This window comes from Phyllostomus discolor, chromosome 6 (genome assembly GCF_004126475.2).
Source record: "Phyllostomus discolor isolate MPI-MPIP mPhyDis1 chromosome 6, mPhyDis1.pri.v3, whole genome shotgun sequence".
Lineage (NCBI taxonomy): Eukaryota > Metazoa > Chordata > Mammalia > Chiroptera > Phyllostomidae > Phyllostomus > Phyllostomus discolor.
Genome location: NC_040908.2, coordinates 166,081,911 through 166,098,897, shown reverse-complemented (window position 1 = coordinate 166,098,897; position 16,987 = coordinate 166,081,911). Strand labels below are relative to the sequence as shown.

General features: G+C 58.3%; 1 protein-coding gene across 1 annotated transcript; it reads right to left on the bottom strand.

Annotated features, from left to right (window-relative positions):
• LOC114500504 (testis specific 10 interacting protein) lies at positions 1-7,765 on the bottom strand. The gene is made up of 8 exons (XM_036029719.1): positions 7,476-7,765; positions 6,694-6,827; positions 5,839-6,566; positions 5,513-5,666; positions 3,740-3,910; positions 1,191-1,290; positions 861-973; positions 1-148 (listed from the first exon to the last, which is right to left on the bottom strand). The coding sequence occupies exons 1-8, from the start codon at positions 7,632-7,634 to the stop codon at positions 16-18; spliced, it is 1,692 nt and encodes a 563-aa protein (XP_035885612.1). The 5' UTR covers positions 7,635-7,765; the 3' UTR covers positions 1-15.
• Between the last annotated feature and the right edge of the window lie 9,222 nt (positions 7,766-16,987).

The window sequence follows — 16,987 nt, the reverse complement described above, 5'->3', positions numbered from 1 at the left end:
TTTTTCATAAAGCCTTTAATTTTTATCTAAGGGACTGAATTTCCAGTCTGGGCTTGGGGTGGACTGCCTCTCAGGCTGGCTGCCGACGGATTCTGTCCTTGGGGGGCTTTGAGAACAGCGCTCCACTCTCTCTGTTGACCTATGCCTCCTTAAAGATGAACACTAGGGTAGAGGCCACTGGGCTCCGCTGCTGCCCAGCCCCACACCCAGGGACACCCGGGCTGTAGGAGGCGAAAGGGCACTGCCGTTGATGATACGGGTTCAAATCTGGCTCCTATGCTGTGGGACCCTGAGGGACTGACTTTCTGTCCTTGAGTCTCAGTTTTCTTGTGAATTAGGCTTCATAATGCCTGCTCTGTAACGGGTTACCCTAAAGCATTAGGGACAGTATACAGGGGGGACTGGCATGCAACCAGTCCACAGTGGAGGCTTGATGTGTGGCCACTCAGATGGCCGAGATTCCCAGACTGGCTCTGCTGCTTATTCACTCCCGTGTCCTTGGGAGAGACCCTGCCCCTCGGGTCTTGAGTTTCTTCACGGAGAAGCGGGGGAATGACCCTGGCCCCACCTTCCTCGGGTGACATGGAGGGCAGAGCCTGGGGATGTGCCTGCTGCCTGCTAGAGGGGCGGAGTCTTCGGGGTCATGGAGGGGGGATGCGGGGTGGACAGGGCAGGACTGAAGCTTGGGTTCAGGGCTGCCCACCGAGTTCCCTCGGTCTTTCCCCAGACTTCCAGCCCAAGTTGAAGGGCGACAGGGAGATGGCGGGAGAAGACCCTGCGGGACCCGGAGTGCTGGTGGTGGCGCCCCTTCTCCCCACAGCTGGACAGAGCCAGCATCTTGGCCAGCTGGATGGCCTCACCTGGGTTTCCTGGAGGTGCCCTTGCTTGTCTCAGCCAGCAGCTGTTTCTCATCCAGGCCCAGGGCCGACAGCACCTGGGAGAAACGCCTGGTCACGGTGAGCCGGGCATTGGCCTGGGGAGAGAGAAAGGGGGGTGTCCTGCTCTGCACCAGGGCCGCCGAGGACAAGTGGGGCTCTGATTACTGAGGGGGTCCAGGGCTTCCACATGGGCTGCAGCCTGGGGTCCCATCTGAGGGGGCCCTCTCCCACTCGGCACCCCCTACCCACAGGCCCAGTGAGAAGCCGTGTTCTCAGGAGGAGGCCGCCTGCCTGCCCCGGGCTCGCCCTCACCTGCATGGCCTGCTGGAACAGGTAGGGCCGGGCCTGCACCCTGTGCTGGATGCCCTGCAGCTCGGCCTGGTACTCCACAAAGCGCTCTCGCTCCTGGCGCCTGCGGGGAGACGGGCCTCTGGGCAGCTAGCCCTGGACACAACCCATCCCCACTCGTGAGCCACTCGTCTTCACTGAGGACTATGAGTCCTCCCGCCTTCACCTTTACGAGGCCATTTCACTCCTGTCCTCGCCCTGGATCCCTCCTGAGGTCACTGGGGCAGGAATTAGTGTTTGCCCCACTTTACCGCAGCTCCCCTGGGGCTCAGGAGGGTTGAGCGGCTTGGCCAAGGTTGCACAGCTGGGACCCGAGCTGAAGTCTCCGGGCTGTGCAGCCAGGGCCCGCCCGTCCTCCCAGCCGCCCCTGAGGGAGAGGGGCCAACGCTGGCTTCTGAGCAACTGGGCATCTGCTCGCGCAGCCTCTCCCCTCCCTGGTCCACGCCCGCACCTTCGCACACTGCGCCTGTGAGGAGGAAGCTGTGGCTTTGGCCACAGCCCTGCGCTGGGCTCTGGGCTCTTTTCTCCTCTGTGCTGTGGCAGGGATCGGACAAGCTTGCCAGCATTTGCTGCGGTTCCCATAAGCAGACAGCTTAGGAAATGGGACACAGGAACTAGACAATGTGTTGCAAATAAAAGGACACATCCCGAAAGATTTCCGCTGGGGAAGCACAAACCCACTTACAAAATCCAGTTTGTGCCCTTCTCAGAAATGTGTCTGCTCAGCAAGCTGAGCCTCCTGACAGCGGGAGGGCCCTCCGGCCCCATCACACACAGGCCCGGGTACCCATCCGAGAGGCACAAAAGGGAGGCCACGGGGCGTGGAGGCAGCACCCACAGACAGTGCGGGAGGGGAGGAGAGGCCAGCTCTTGCAGGAGAGGCCTGCCTTGCAGGGCCCGGACCCTTGGCTGTGAGCCAGGGAGGGAATCTTCCTCTGTTCAGGAAAAGGACATAGACTTCAGCCCTGGCTGCTGTGGCTCAGTGGACTGAGTGCCAGCCTGAGAACCAAAAGGTCGCTGGTTCGATTCCCAGCCAGGGCACATGCCTGGGTTGTAGTCCAGGTCCCCAGTAGGGGGCGTGAGGGAGACAACTACACATTAATGTTTCCCTCCCTCCCTCCCTTCCCTTCTGTCTAAAAATACATAAGTAAAATATTTTTAAAAAGAGAGGTAGATTTGAAAACTCATGGCCAGGAACAGAAGTTACTGCCACAAGGAGTCTTCGCCACGTAGGAGGGAATTTACAGCAGTTACAAGGGGCGGGGCGCTGGGAAACATGAGCTGCCATTCAGTCTCCATTTTTGCCTGTGATGTCACGTGCGCTTTCCTGCCTGATCCTTCTGTCACTTCTGTTAGAATTCAGAGAAAGCACAGGTCCGGGAGCCCGAGTGAGGAAGGGGGCGGTGTCCGTGTATGTCGGCCCCATCCGCCATCATCACCTCTGATCCCACGCAAGGCACATCACCTCCCCGCCCAGGGCGACCTCTCTGTGCCCTCCCTCCTGGGCAGGCGGGAGCCTCCGCTGCAGCTCAGACGGAGGGAAGTTCCCAGGCTGCGAGGGCCGGGAGGCCCCGTGGGAAACACCTGCTCCCAAGAGGCAAATGAAAGGTGAGTGTTTGAAATACTCATCTCACTGCCATCTGCCCCTTGGAGTTGGAAACCTTCCGCTTCCTGCCTTAGTGAAAAGCAATGAACTTGAGGTCTGGTCAGAAGGCATCTCCCAGGGGGAAGGGAGACAGGGCCAGGAAGGGGCCACCCTGGTGCCAGCGGCGCCCAGTAGGTGCTCCTTGTCCACGGCAGCGGTGACCTCGGCGTTATCCGGTTCACTCGGCTGGGCTTTGGGGAAAGACCCCGGTGCCCTCTGTCTGAGGACCGGGTGGGCACAGACCCCCCCAGGCAGTGGGGCGGGCGGCCACGGGCTGCCTGGGTTGGAATCCCAGCTTTGCCGCTCACTTGCGACCTTTGGTACATTATTTCGGTTCTCTGAGCCTCTGTTTCCTCATCCGTAGACTCATGGGGATGGTGATAATACCCACCTCATGGGCCTGTTATAAGTCTCAGAGAGATTTTCTTTTAAATATGCATTTGTCTTTTTTTAATGGTCAAGCCATAGGAAGAGACTAAAACAGGTGACTCTTCACCTTGACCGTGAACACTGCCTTCTTCAGGAGTGGGATTATAGGTGCTGTTCACCTTCTGCATCCACTCCTGGTAATAGCTGAATTTTTGTGGCAAGTATGCCTGGCTTTGGAACAGAACAAGATTTGAAAGCGCGTGGCACACTGAACCTGAGCGTCTGACAGCTCCAGAGATGGGTATTCCCTGGGTGACGCTGGCCCAGCCCCTCGCCCTGAGCCCCCTTGTCCTGGTCTGTGAAGTGCAGCAAAGGGGCCAGCCAGCCCGCCCGAGCCGGAGGATGGCAGCGGAGGCTCAGGCCTGAGGGCAGGGGAGGACTGGGTCTCCTGGGACCTTCTGTCGGTCCCCGCCAGGCCCCCCTCAGCCGGGCTTCCTACCTCAGCTCTTCCAGTTTCTGCCGGGCGGCCCCCGGCCCTCGGCTCCCTCTGGGCGCATAGGCCGCCAGGCAGCGGGCCACCTGCTGCTGGACCTGCTGCTCCCGGGCGCGCCGCAGCTCGGCCTGTTGCTGCTCCTCCCGCTGCCGCCGCTCCCAGGCCTGCAGCAGGCTCCTTGGGCGGGGTGGGGGAGAACAGGAAGAGAGGTGTGGGGGGCACAGGAGCCTCACGGGGCGGGGGGGGCGGTCAGGGACCAGGTAGGGCAGTGTGGGGCTAGGTTCGTGTATTTTGGTCTGAGGGACAGGAGGATGGATGAATGGATGGAAAAAAGAAACAAAATGGATGGACGGAGGGGCGGGTGCATGGTGCGGACGGTTGAAGAGACACCACCTCGGTCGGCCTGGAAGCTTCTTCCCCCAGATCTGAGGCTAGTTCCTTCTCATCAGTCGGGCCCTGGCTTGCGTGCCGGGGACAGAGAGACTCCCTGACCGGCCCATCGACCCCTCTGGTACTGCCCAGCTCCAGCTAAACACTTGGTTCATTTGTCAGTTCTCCTTCTGCCCGAGTACAGTGTAAGCCTCCTAAGAGCACAGCTTCTCATCTGTCCTGACACATTCACCGCCGACGTACCCCCGGCAGCTAGAACAGTGCCCAGCCCGGACAGACACTCGGTATTGGGGAGTTCCTGCAGAACGGGGTCGTGGTCAGATGGAAAGATGGACAGACAGGCAAAGGGGTAGATGCAGTTATTCAGTTAGCACGTTTTTATTGAGCATCTACTACGTTCCCGGTCCCATGTCGAGCACCAGAGAGGCCGTGATTGACAAGGCCTGGCGCCCACCCTCACTCAGGCTGTGCACAGGGACAGATGGACGGACAGCCCGGCACCCCGCCACGCAGCGCGGCAGGCGAGAGCCATGACGGAGGCGAGCACGGAAGAGAACTGGGGGGGCCCCTGACTGGAGAGCTGAAAGGTGCGTCTGAGCGAGCTGGGTGGAGCGGGAAGAGGACCAGTCCCAGGACAGCAGAGAGGGCCAGCACGGGCCACAACAGCCACTCTGACCAGCGGGCATGGAGACAGGAGCCTCCTTACCGAGGGCACCGGGCTTTGTCCCGAGGGCACAGGAGGCACGGGCAGATTTCAGGCAGGACATGACATGGTAAGCATGGAAGGAACTACCAGAATGCCAAACGGATTCTCACGTGCCACCTCTAACCCATCACTGAGGCCCACGGAGCCAGCCTCCAAGTGGACACCCCTCTCGCCACTCCCCTGGCCACCTGGTTCAGGCCCTTCCCAGCCCCCACTGATGCCGGCAGCTGTGAGCGCTATCCCATCTGAGCCCTCCGCTCCCCCCCCCCCACCTCCCGTGCAAGCCCCGGGCACGGCGATCACCCGACTCTGCCGCCATTGTTGTCGCTCCGCCCGCAGGCCCGGAGCCTCGTCGGTCTAGACCGAGTTTTCAACCTTTATATCCCGAGGACCATGAGTGTGCATACACTCCATACGTGCTGCATTAATCACTTAGTAAATTATGAGTGGATAGAAGACGGGAAGAGACTGAAAAAGTTGCCCATGTCAATAGATAGTGGGCCAAGCAGACGGACAGACGGGTGGATGGATGGGTGGGTGGACAGAAGACGGATGAAAAGACTAAGTAGTCTCTGTCCAGGGGAAGGAGGAGAGGATGGATGGCTAAGCGTCACTTGGAGAACTGCCCCCTTCCCTACGCTCCGCCTGGGCCCCCACCCAGCCTCCTCGCCGCTCCCCCTCACCTGGTGGCCGCCTGCCGTTTGTGGAAGGTGCGGTTGGGGAAGTTGACGAACAGGAGGGTCTCGTCATCCCCGGAGGCATGAGCCCTCTCGCTCCTGTCGGAGGTCTGGACAGCAGCCCGCAGAGCCTTTGAGAGATGCTTTCTGGGACCGGCCCCTGCGGGAGGAGTTAGAGACTGCCCTCTCTCCCCGCCGACTGGGCAGTCCCGCCCAGCCCCTGGAGCCCAGGCCTGCCACCTGCCTGAACTCCCGGCCCAGGCCCTGGCCCCCCAGCCTTCTCCCCGATGTGGAACCCCCTGGGGCACCCGGGCATCGGCCCTCACGCTCACCACAGTCCAGGTCTTGCTGTAATTGCTGCCGCGGCTCTTCCAGGTCCCTCGTCCCCTCCGGCTTCGGGGCCCTTGCCTTCCTCCTCTGTGGTCCTCGGGGGTTGCCGGAGGAGCCGGCGCTGCTCCCTTGCCACTGCAGCTCCCCCCCCTCGGAGGCCTCCTCGCAGGAATTCCACCCCTTTCTCCGAGCCCCCGCCCTCCTTCTGGGGGGCGGCCTGTGCTCTTCCTCCTCACCCTCCTCTGCTGCCTCTGCAAACCACTTCTCCCTGGGGATCGGCCCTTTCCTGGGGAGCTGGGGCAGATCCCCAGGGCTCAGACCCCTCTCCGCCTCCTCAGCACTGGGGGTCTCCAGCTCAGCAGCCTCCTCGGACTCCGACTCGGACCCTGACCTCTTCCCAGGCGGCTGGAGGCCACGCTCGCGGGGCAGCGCCAGCTCTCGGCCGTCCTCTCGGCTGGAAGGGATGGGGACGCAGCTCCAGGCTCTGAGCTGCCGACTCGTCTCCACATTCTGAGCCTTCGTCTTCCGGCGTGAGCCGGAAGCCTCCAGGAGGTTGGCAGTGGACTTGCAGCTGGACTTGTGCTTGGGGGATGCCAAGGCCAAGAGCAGGGCATGCTGGCCAGGGGCCGAAGGGGAGCCAGGCTGAAGCGTAGCTTGACTGTTTCTGGCGACGCGCTCCCAGGCCCACTGGAAAGGGAAGGAGGGTTTCCGAGGACAGGGGAAGAAGAGGCTGAGGAGGGAGAGGGCAGGGGGCAGAGGTCAGGGTCAGGGTGCCAGCCCCCAGCGGGGCCTGACATCCAGCATCCCCCCCCTACCCATCCCCCACCCCCACCCTGGCCCTTCCCACAGCTGCTTACTCCTCAGCCTCGGCAGAGCCATGCTCTTTCTTGTTCCGGGCCCTGGACGTCCGGTCCTTCTTCGCTGCCCGCCCTACGCTCTGAGATCGCGGCTGCTGGTCCTGAATCGCACTGTCACCGCTCCCGGGCCTCCTCTGGGCAGAGACAGGAGAGGGGGCCCGGCTCCTAGAGCACCTCGCGCCTCCCCAGGGGACCTCCGCTTCTCTGCGCCTTGGCTGGCCCTGAAGCCGACTGCCAGCCACCTCAGTCCATGATACTCAGACAGCAGCAGTTCAGATCTTTCACCTTCCCATCGCGCCCATCACGCCGATGAGAACACCGAGGTTCAGAATGAAGTCATTTGACTAAGGTCACACAGCCAGTAAGCAGAGCCCTGGGCGCGTTGAGTCTGTCCCCGCAGCCCAGATTTGTCACCATTGCACTGTGCTGCCTCTGGCCCTGGGCGGCTCTTCTGAATGCCCCTCAGGGCCCCAGATTTGTTAAGCCGACATGGAAGAAACTCGGTATCCTCCCCACGACGCTGCGCCCCCTGCAGCGTTGCTCCACCAGAGGCCTGGGGGTCCTCCCCTGGCATCCTGTGGCCTTCGCCCCGTCCTGGCAGGCTCCCTTCAGACTCTTCCACCCTCGAGCCTCCTGACTCTCACCTGGGCCTCAGCTCCAGCCTCACGGCCTCTCGAGGGCCTGCCTCACCCCCTGGCCGCCCCTGACCCCAGAGAGCCAGCCCACCCTCTGGGAAGGTTGGAAGTGGGCCGTTGGAAGTCCCCCGGCAGGGCCGCCCTCACCTGCTCGGCCTGGGTGATGCCTGAGAGGAGCTTGAGCAGCCCTGGAGCTGTCCCTGGAGCCTGGAGCCGGGGTTCCTGCCCGGGCCTCCTCGACCTGGTCCTGGCCAACTGTTGGTGGGCGTTTAGCATATTGGTGTCCGGCCCTGCCCCCACCCCCATCTGCCAGCCTTGGAACTGTCCTCCCCTCCATCTCTATGGCAACCAGTCCTCAGCCAGTCTCCAGGGCCCTGGCGAACAGCAGGCCAGGAAGGGTCAGCCAGGGTACGGGAGCCCAACTTCCTTCCGGATGGGAGAGTTCAGCAGGATGCTGAGGAGCAGTCCAAGCCTGGGAGTTCAGGGCCAAGTCCCGCCTCTTTAGGCCACCACACTGACCAGGTCTGAGTCCCCTGTCTCTCCCTGGCCTGCGTTTCCCCACCTGTCTGTAAAACGGACCTCAAGATTCGGCCACCTGGAAGGGCCCTCGGGCCCTACGAGGATGGCCAGGCGGCACCTGGGACAGGCCCTTTCCCTCCACCTGCCTCTGGGGCTGCCCCCAGCCCTGGCGGAGGAGGCCCTATGGGAACCGAACTGAACTCTCACGGGGTCTTGCTCAAACTGCCTGCCCTCCCAGGCCCTGGCCAGGCAGGAAAGGCCAGGACGCTGAATGCCACGTCCCAGAGCAAGGCAGCAGGCGAACCGAAGCCCGAAGAAAGCTCTTCGGGGGTGAGAGAATTTGAGCCTCATCTCCAATGCCTTGCAGCGCCATAAAGCCTTGCTGCGGTAAACCCCTGAGGGACGCCGGTGCTGACCACTACCACCCGCTGCTCAGGGGCACGGCACCAGCCTGAGGCCCTGGAGTGGCCTCTCACCAGCTCTGTGACCTTGGACCAGTCTCTTCCCTTCTCTGCCGAACCGGCCCATCCCTTAGGTTTATTGCAAGGAAAATGAAACCCCAAAGGCAACGCACTCAGTAAACGTCTGTTTTTACTGTTGTAATGACAACTAACCATCACTAGGAGGCAGTGGAACATAAGGGCTATGTGCACAAAGGAGGAGCCGGGGTTCAAATCCCAGCCCCTCCACTCACTTCGTACTTTCTCGGTGCCTCTGTTTCCTTGTGAGTGTCATGAGGGTGGTGATGATGGCCTCTGTCTCCCAGGGCCGAGGTGAGGACTGAGTCGGCTCACACACACAGGTACACACAGCCCTGCAGCCCGTGGTGGCTGTATGAGAGGTGTTAGTGAGCCCACAGCACGGCCCGGTGAGAGGGGTTATGGAAGTACCCCCCAGCAGATGCCCCGGAGGCATGTTTTCTCAGCCGCCTGCTGCTGCGGACCCTCACCTGCGCTCAGACTAACACCTCCGCAACCAGCCCAACCTACTCAGCAGCCTAAAGGACGCTGCAGGTGAAGGTCTCTCCTCTCCCAAAACAGGTAAGCTCAGCTCTTTCTGGTGAGCTGTCATCCCATCCCCCCCATCCACCTCTTCTACTGACTGTCACCCCTGGGACCCCGGGTGGAAGGCACAGGGGTTTCATTTTCAGAGAACTAGGGCCCTGCAGACCCTGACACAACTGATTTTTTGCACCAAGCCTGGGCCACTGGTATCCTTGGCAGAGGACAGGTCTGGGCTCCTCAGGGCACTGTTTTCACCAGGTGCGTTCAGACTGCGTCTCCAGCCTCACACGCTCTTCTGCAAGGGAGCTTGTCAGCGGCCTCCCAGCTGCCCTGGGGTGTGCACGCCTCGGCCCCAACCCTCCCCCCGTAGTCCAGACTCCCCCAAACGCAACAGCTTCACGCATCTTGTGTGTCACGTGCCTCTTGATGGCATCCGTTCCTCCTGTGCTTGAGTTAATCTCACGTTCTGTACAGTGACACGCTGTCCAGGAGTGTGGTAGGCGCCGCCACACGGCCTCGGTGTGCGGGACGCTAGGCCACCTGGGTCTGGGTAGGTGCCTCTGCGATGTTCGCACACAGGCCGAAATCGCCTGATGAAGCATTTCTCTCTCTTTTTTTAAGATCTTATTTATTTTTAGAGAGAGGGGAAGGGAAGGAGAAAGAGAGGGAGGGAAACATCGCTGTGGGAGACACGTTGCATGGTTGCCTCTCACGCTCGACCCGACCGGGGATCAAAAACAGCGACCTTTCTCTCTGTGGGACGACACCCGATCAGCCGAACCACACCGGTCAGGGCTTGTCTCCCTGCAATTTTTATTGAAGAGCACTGACTACTCCTTTAAGCACATCTTCATTAATTTTTTGCCATTTGGGCCAATTTTTATGTGAGTCCGTGGTTTAAATTCTTGTCCATTTCTCTTGTCTTTTTCTTTCTTTCTTTTTTAAAGAGTTTGTTTATTTATTTTTAGAGAGAAGGGAAGGAGAGAAATATCAATGTGTTGTTGCCTCTCGTGTGCCCCCTGCTGGGGACCTGGCCTGCAACCCAGGCATGTGCCCTGACTGGGAATCGAACCCATGACCCTTTGGTTTGCAGGCCGGTGCTCAGTCCACTGAGCCACACCAGCCAAGGCTCTTGTCTTTTTCTTATTGACTGGCAGGAGTTTTTTATTTACGAGGTCGCAGCCATCTGTCGGTCAGCACCATCTCTGAAGGCCCTTGTGGAGCAGAAACCCTTGATATCAACATGGATCTATAAATGTTTTTTTTTTATCATTGTTCTTGAAGCGCAGTTGTCTCCACTCCCCCCTCCCCCTCCCTGGTCTGTGCATGTTTTGGATAGGGGTCTGGATTTCGGCTGCCTGAAGGCCCTTCCCCGCCCCCAGGTGGGCATTCTCCTATAATTTTGTCTGTGAGCTGATGGCGTAACATCCGTGTGCAGAGGGACGTGCTTTGTCCTTTCCTTTTCTGTCGCTGTCCTCATCTGGTCTGAGTCACACGAGGAACTGCGCAGCTTTCTCTCGTTCTCTGTGTCCGGGAACAACTTGGATGAGATAAGGACCATCTGTGGCCGGAAAGCCCGGCGGCACGTCCCTGCACAAGTGTCCCCATCAGGGCTCTGTCACCTCGGAGTCTTCGGCTATAACTGTATCTGCGGGTATCGATCTGTTGCAGTGTTTTTACGCTTTTCTGCCAATGTTGGCGTGTCATACTTTTCTGGGGAGGCATTCACTCTGATTAAGATTGTATATGGACTGACGTACAATTATTGGTCATATCCTTTAACATTTTGATATTTTAAACTTTTGTGGGAGCTCGGGGGTCCAGATCACGTGGGGCCCGGAGGCCACGGAAAGGACCTTGGATTTGTTGTCGTGAGTGTGATGGCAGGTGCGACAGGATCCGGGGAGTGGCACCGGGGCCAGCACAGAGGGAAGGAAGCTTCACACACGGCTGCCGCAGGCCGAGGTCCGAATCGTAAAGAAAACAGAAAGAAATCGCGTGTCACTCTCGAAGCCCTGGACCACTCGGGAGTGTAAAGGGAGGGAGGGCGGATCCGGAAAGGGGGTTCTGCGAGGAGGGTCGTCTGAAAGAGCTGACGCCGCACTGAATTCCAGCACTCCCTTCTGAGGACGGCTGGGGGGCTGCCTTCTAGTCCCAAATCCGGGGAGAAGTGCTTCGAGGAGCCATGTGGAGAGCTCCAGGTGGGCTTCCCAGAGTCATGGCAGCCCAGGGGGCGAGCGGTCCATGAGACCTCCAGGAGAGGCTGCGGAACCACGGTGGGGACTGACCCTCGGCAGGGCATCAGGGGGTCTTGCCCAGGGGGCTTCTGCTATCTGGCGGTGGGCAAGGCAAGGGTTACCCAACAGTGTGGGTCTGTGTGTGCCCGTCCAGAGAAAACCAGAACCAGCCAAGAGGGAGGCTCTGCCCGCTCCCTGGGAGTTGCAGTCAAGGGGGAAGCTACAAAGGAGCCATCACAGCTCCCCTGGGGTCAGAGCCCACCTTAGTCCAGTGTCACCCAGAAAGCAAGACGCCGTCTTGCCCAGGACGGAGGAAGAACCTTGCATCCACTTTCTGTCTGCTGCTCCTTGTCCATGGGGCCCAAACAGCTGGGGAAGTGGAGAGAGACTGTCGCATGGAGGTTAGAGATTTAGCCGCCGCACAAAGCTGGGCTTCCTGATAGACCCTGCCCACTGGCCTCAGGGGACCGCCGCACTGTGAGAGCACACAGCACAGGAAGTCGTCATGGCCTTGAGGGGGCAGAGAAGCCGGTTCCCTTGTGAACTTTAGAGGGACATTGGGAGACAAAAATAATCTTTTACTGTAGCCCATCAATCTGGGTTGGCCAAAGCAGCCATTGCAGTGGAGGGTTTTAAGAGGGGCAGTGATATGAGCTGATCTGTGTTTTTAAAAGACTCCTCTCGCTGGTGTGGCTCAGTGGATTTCTCACTGGCCTGCAAACCCAAGATTGCTGGTTCGATTCCCGGTCAGGGCACACACCTGGGTTGTGGGCCAGGTCCCCAGCAGAGGCATGCGAGAGGCAACCGATGGATGTTCCTCTCCCTTTCTGCCTCTCTCTCTTCCCCTCTCTCTCTGAAAAGAAATACATAAAATCTTTAAAAGACCCCCTCCATCTGCTGCGTAGACAGTAAACTGGAGGGCCGGGGCGAGAGGGTCTGCAGGACCAGGCCGGGCAGGGCCGAGAGAGGAAAGGGGAAGAGGGCCTGGAGACTGGGAGCCTGGCCCCGCCGCCACTTGAGGTCGGTGGGGAAGAAGGGAGCCAGGGGCGTGAGGGCTGCCAGCCAAGGGAAGGAAATGTTTCAGAGAGCAGGGAGTGACCAACTGGGACAAGAGCTACCGAGAGGTCAAGGCCAGGTCGCCAGTTAACAACTAAAGTGGGCGACCTTCCTTGCTCCCTAGGCCTACATTCCAAGGCTCGCACACGGCAAGGGCAGACTTGTCACGGACTCCAGTGGTGACGGTGCAGCGGGGCTGTCCCCGTCACTCAGCTCCTCCCCACAGAGCCCCGTCGGAAACTTCCCCTTTGGAGCTAAAAGGAAAAGTTTAAGGAAAATTTAGCTAAGGTCTAGGAAAAACTTCCTTTCCCCCAGGCAACATGCAGACTCGGTCTTCTTTGGGGGTGGCGAGGGGGAGCTAAGTTACTGTGTTTCCCTTTTTTTGCTTTGGCTGCCAGGAAACTCGGAGTCAAACCTGTGACATTCAGTTAATAGAGTGCCTTAGAGAACGCTGTGGGCTGCAGGTTTATATATTCAATGTTTTTAAGTTCCGATGTTCATTTTCTCTGTTTAATTATATTCTCGTGCTCTCCAGCCTGCATCCCTTTTTCTCTTGCCTTCCGCGCTCTCACTGGAAGCGACCTCAGCTGCACCGGGAAGGAGGTGCATATGCAAATGAATCCCACCCGCTCAGCAAACACAAGAAAATGCCTTGCACTAGTCAGGCCCCTCTGGGTTGCAATGGACAGAACGAAATTAAGCCATAAATGATCAAAGTAAGCAACTGGCTGGCTTTGCTAAGTCATAAAACCATCAGGGGTGTTGCTGACCTCAGCTTTGCCGGGAGGGAGGGAATCAAATCCTGTCGCCTCTCTGGGTGAGCGCGTGCGTGTATGTGTGCATGCATGCATGTACGTGTGCGTGCGTGTGTATGCCTCACTCTTCCTCATTGTGTCTCTGTTTCTCTCTGTCTGCGTCAGTCTGTCTGACGGGGATGTTGGCTGTAGCCAGCGTAGGGTTGCTGTCCTCGGACCTTCGCCACCAGAGCAGAGCGAGGACTCTCCCCACAAGGGGTAGAAAAGCCCCGCGGAAGGATACCGACGTGTCCTGCTGTGAGTCTCACGGCTGTCTCTGGGCCATGCACAGGGACCTGCCAGGGAGGGGCTTTGACAGCGGTCCAGGTGGCACCAACTGGCTGGCGTGGGTGGGGGGGAGCTCTCTAAAGATGGAGGCGTGATTTGAGGGCGGCCCAAAGCGTGGGCAGGTAAAGCACGCACCCATAACTGTAATCCAGGTCAGCGCGTGGGGGGAGCCTTGCAAAAGGGATGAAGGGCGTTCCGAGGAGTGAGAGGGGTTTCTGACTCTGGCCAGGAGGAAGTAACATGGACTGAAACGATCCTTTTATCACAGACAATTGAGAAACAGGACAAAGTAGAAGAAACAACTCCTTTCAGATGTTAGAAACCTGCCAGCACAGGACTGTGACCCCTGAGAGCAGGAGAGCAAAGGAAGCAAGCCATACCATCCCCCTCCTTCCCGGTCATCTCCACCTGCCCCCCCCCCCCCCCCCCCCCGGAGGGAACCAGTTGCCTCCCTGCAGTGCGGGGCAGGAACGGACGGAGGGGCTCAGTGAGCTTGCCTGAGTTAAGGAGTCAGAGACCAGAGTCTGGAGAGGCGAAGGGCAGCTAGAATTTGTGGGGTAGGGCACCCAAGAGCGGCACCTGCACAGAGAAAGACCTCCGGATGCTGCAGAGAGGCCCCCTGAACTTTGGGGGGTACTGCTCTGCGCAGGCATGTGGGGGAACCCCCAGACTGGAAATCTCCGTGAGGAGATCATCTCCAGTCAGAGCAGAGAAATCTCACCTCACATACGGAAAAGCTCAGTAGAGACCCAGACAGGCCGTGCCTGAGAAGCGCACCCAAAGCAGGCTGCCCTTAATAAAGCTACCCTCGTCCGGACCCATCATTGAAAAGCTTGAAATGAATCTACATGTGATCAAACTAATCCCCATGTAACAACTGAATTGCCAGGAAAAGTCCAACACTCTCTAAAGGAATTCAATAAAATCCAGATCAGTGGTGTAAAATTCACAATGCTGGGCATCCAATAAGAAATGAATATACACACGTGAATAAGACAAGCCCCCAAAGAAGGAGGAAAATGTCATGAAGAACCAGGAGACAGTGTCTGTCAGGAAGAACTAACCCAGAAGATGGGGACACTCTCCAAACTGATTCAACTCCAACCCTATCGAAATCGCAGCTGCTTGTTACAGGAATTGACAAGCTGATCCTAAAATTACATGGAAAGTCAAGGGACCCAGAATGAACAAACAATCTTGAGAAAGAACTAAGTTGGAAGGCTCACATTTCCCAGTGACAAAACATAGTGTAAAGCTACTACAATCAAGACAGTGTGGCACCGGCATTAGGGCAGACATGGACATCAGTGGACTAGGACTGAGAGTCCAGAAATAAGAGCTCTTATATTTACAGTCCATTGGTTTTATTTTATTTTATTATTTTTAAAGATTTTATTTACTTATTTTTTAGAGAGGGAAGAGAGGGAGAAAGAGAGAGAGAAACATCAATGTGCAGTTGCTGGGGGCCGTGACCTGCAACCCAGGCATGTACCCTGACTGGGAATTGAACATGTGACACTTTGGTTCGCAGCCCGCGCTCAATCCATTGAGCTACGCCAGCCAGGGCTATTTTTTTAATTTATTGATGAGAGAGAGAGAGAGAGAGAGAGAAACGGTAATTTTTTGTTCCACTTATTTATGTGTTCATTGTTTGATTCTTGTCTGTCTTATGTGTGCCTTGACTGGGAATCGAACCCGCAGCCTTGGCACACTGAGACATTGCTCTAACCAGTGAGCCGCCCTGCCTGGGCCTATGGTCATTGATTTTAGACAGGCTGCCAAAACCACCCAGGGGGAAGAGAAGAGCCTTTTCAGAGGACGGTGCTGGAACAGCTGGATTTCCACGTGTAAAAGAATGAAGTGTGGACCTTTGCCTCACACCATATACAAATATTAACTCACAATGAACCCCAGATTTAAGGGTAAGAATTAAAATTCAGGGGGAAAAATAGGAATGACTTTAGATTTGGCAATGGTCTATTAGATACAACACCACAAGCACTAATAACGAAGGAACAAATAGATAAGGTTTCATGAACATTAAAACTTTTATGTTCCAGTCCCGCCCAGGAGAAAGCCTGGGCAGCCAGCAGGGCCCTGGAGGCGGGGTGGCCAGCGAGGGGTCTGCTGGGATCATCTGGCGATAGGGGACTCAAGAGTTGGGAAATTTTAGCTTAAGGTGAAAAGTTATAAGCCTAGCAGGTAATGTATATGTTAAAGCTTTTGTTTCAGAAACTACAGATAAGGCCTGTCCCTGGCTCCTGGGAAAACAGCCGACCTCCTGGGGCACTGGCCAGAGATCACCACCTGGGGACAACTGGAAGCATCCAGACCTTTGTGTTCCAGGGAGAGAAGACGGAGGACCACCGTCCCCTGGGAACAGCTAACTGCCCAGGACAGGAATGTCGCAGCTTCTGAATCTCCAAGCCCTCACCGCTCCTTGTTTATCGCCCCCACCCCACCCCCACCCCCCTTATAAAAAGTCTGGCCTGAAAAGAGAAGGCAAGATGGTATGTGAGGGTGTGAACCAGCGATCTTCTCGGATCGCTGGCCATCTGAGTAAAGCGTCCGTAAAGATTCAATCGCTGTCATTGCTGATTGGGTTTGGTGGTGACAGGCAGCCCGAACGCCGGTGTCCTTTCCGGTTACATGGGCAGCGAACGCTGGAAGATTGTCGACTGAACAGCATCGTCTGCTGGGCGTCTCGGAGCAAGGCCCCGTTCAGAGTCGTCGTAGGGCTCCTCTCAGCTGTGGTTTTCCACCCCGGCTGCAGGCTGCGCGTTAGAACCCCACGGGAGGCCTTCCAAATGCGCCAAGGCCCGGGCCTCCCAGCCAGCTGGATCAGAATCTTCGGAGGTGGGCCCAGGGCACCAGGCACCTTCAGAGCTCCCCAGTGACTCCGGTGCGTGGCCGGAGTGAGAATCCCTGCCCTCGCCAAAGGTCAAGCACAGAGGGCCCGGGACCAGGCTCCTTCACAGCCGCATGCCAGCGCCTAGAATGGAGCCTGGCGCGACACGCGTGGTCAGCGGGTCTCTGTGAACACCAGGCGAAGCTCACCACACCCTTCCACCGTGCCCATTTATAGTAAGGAGACTGAGGCACAGAGAGGTCGGGTCGTCTGCTAAGTGCCAGGCCGAGGGGGCAGTGCTAGCACTAACATGCAGGGGGTGCCGCCCGGAGCCCACGCCCTGACTGGGCGCCCTCCTCCCTTGAGCGTGGCAGCGAGTGGGACCTCCAGGGGTCAGAGCACGTGGGCGATGATGCAGAGGAGCCTTCTGAGGAGACATGGAGGGCCCAGGCCCCCACCCCATTGTCTGTCACCCGCCCCTCCACCCCCAAGCTGCCAGTAAGAGGTGATAATTCCAGATAAAGGTGGTGGTGGGCGGGGGCAGGAAACCCAGAGGCAGAAACAAAACCCGAAGAACTTAGGGGAAGGGGAAAGTGAAAGGAGCCGGCGCGGGGACGGGCTGGGGAAGAACCTGCGGCTGGAAACCAGGGCAGCAGCCCCTCCCTCCCCAGTGGTGGGCACACTACCGGCCTGCCCCACCCCACCCCCGTTTTCTTTTCCTTCACAGCACTCGCTGCCCTTGATATCAGCTGTGGGTGCGTTTGCCGGCAGCGGGTCCCTCGACACCTAGCGCGGAAGCCCCGAAGGAGCTCCTCCCCCAGGGCCCAGAACAGTGCCCGGCACCAAGGAGGCGCTCAGGGAACGTTGTGGAGTGAGTGGACCAAGAAAACACGTGTGACCCTGGGCACACAGC

Bases quoted from the DNA above. Each gene is read 5' to 3' on its own strand.
- LOC114500504 (XM_036029719.1), bottom strand. From the start codon at position 7,634: ATGGGGGTGGGGGCAGGGCCGGACACCAATATGCTAAACGCCCACCAA. The intron at 6,567-6,693 runs GTAAGCAGCTGT...CTCCCTCCTCAG, and splicing joins GGCTCTGCCGAGGCTGAGGA to CCTCTTCTTCCCCTGTCCTC. The intron at 1,291-3,739 runs GTAGGAAGCCCG...GTCTCCCCGCAG, and splicing joins CAGAAACTGGAAGAGCTGAG to GCGCCAGGAGCGAGAGCGCT.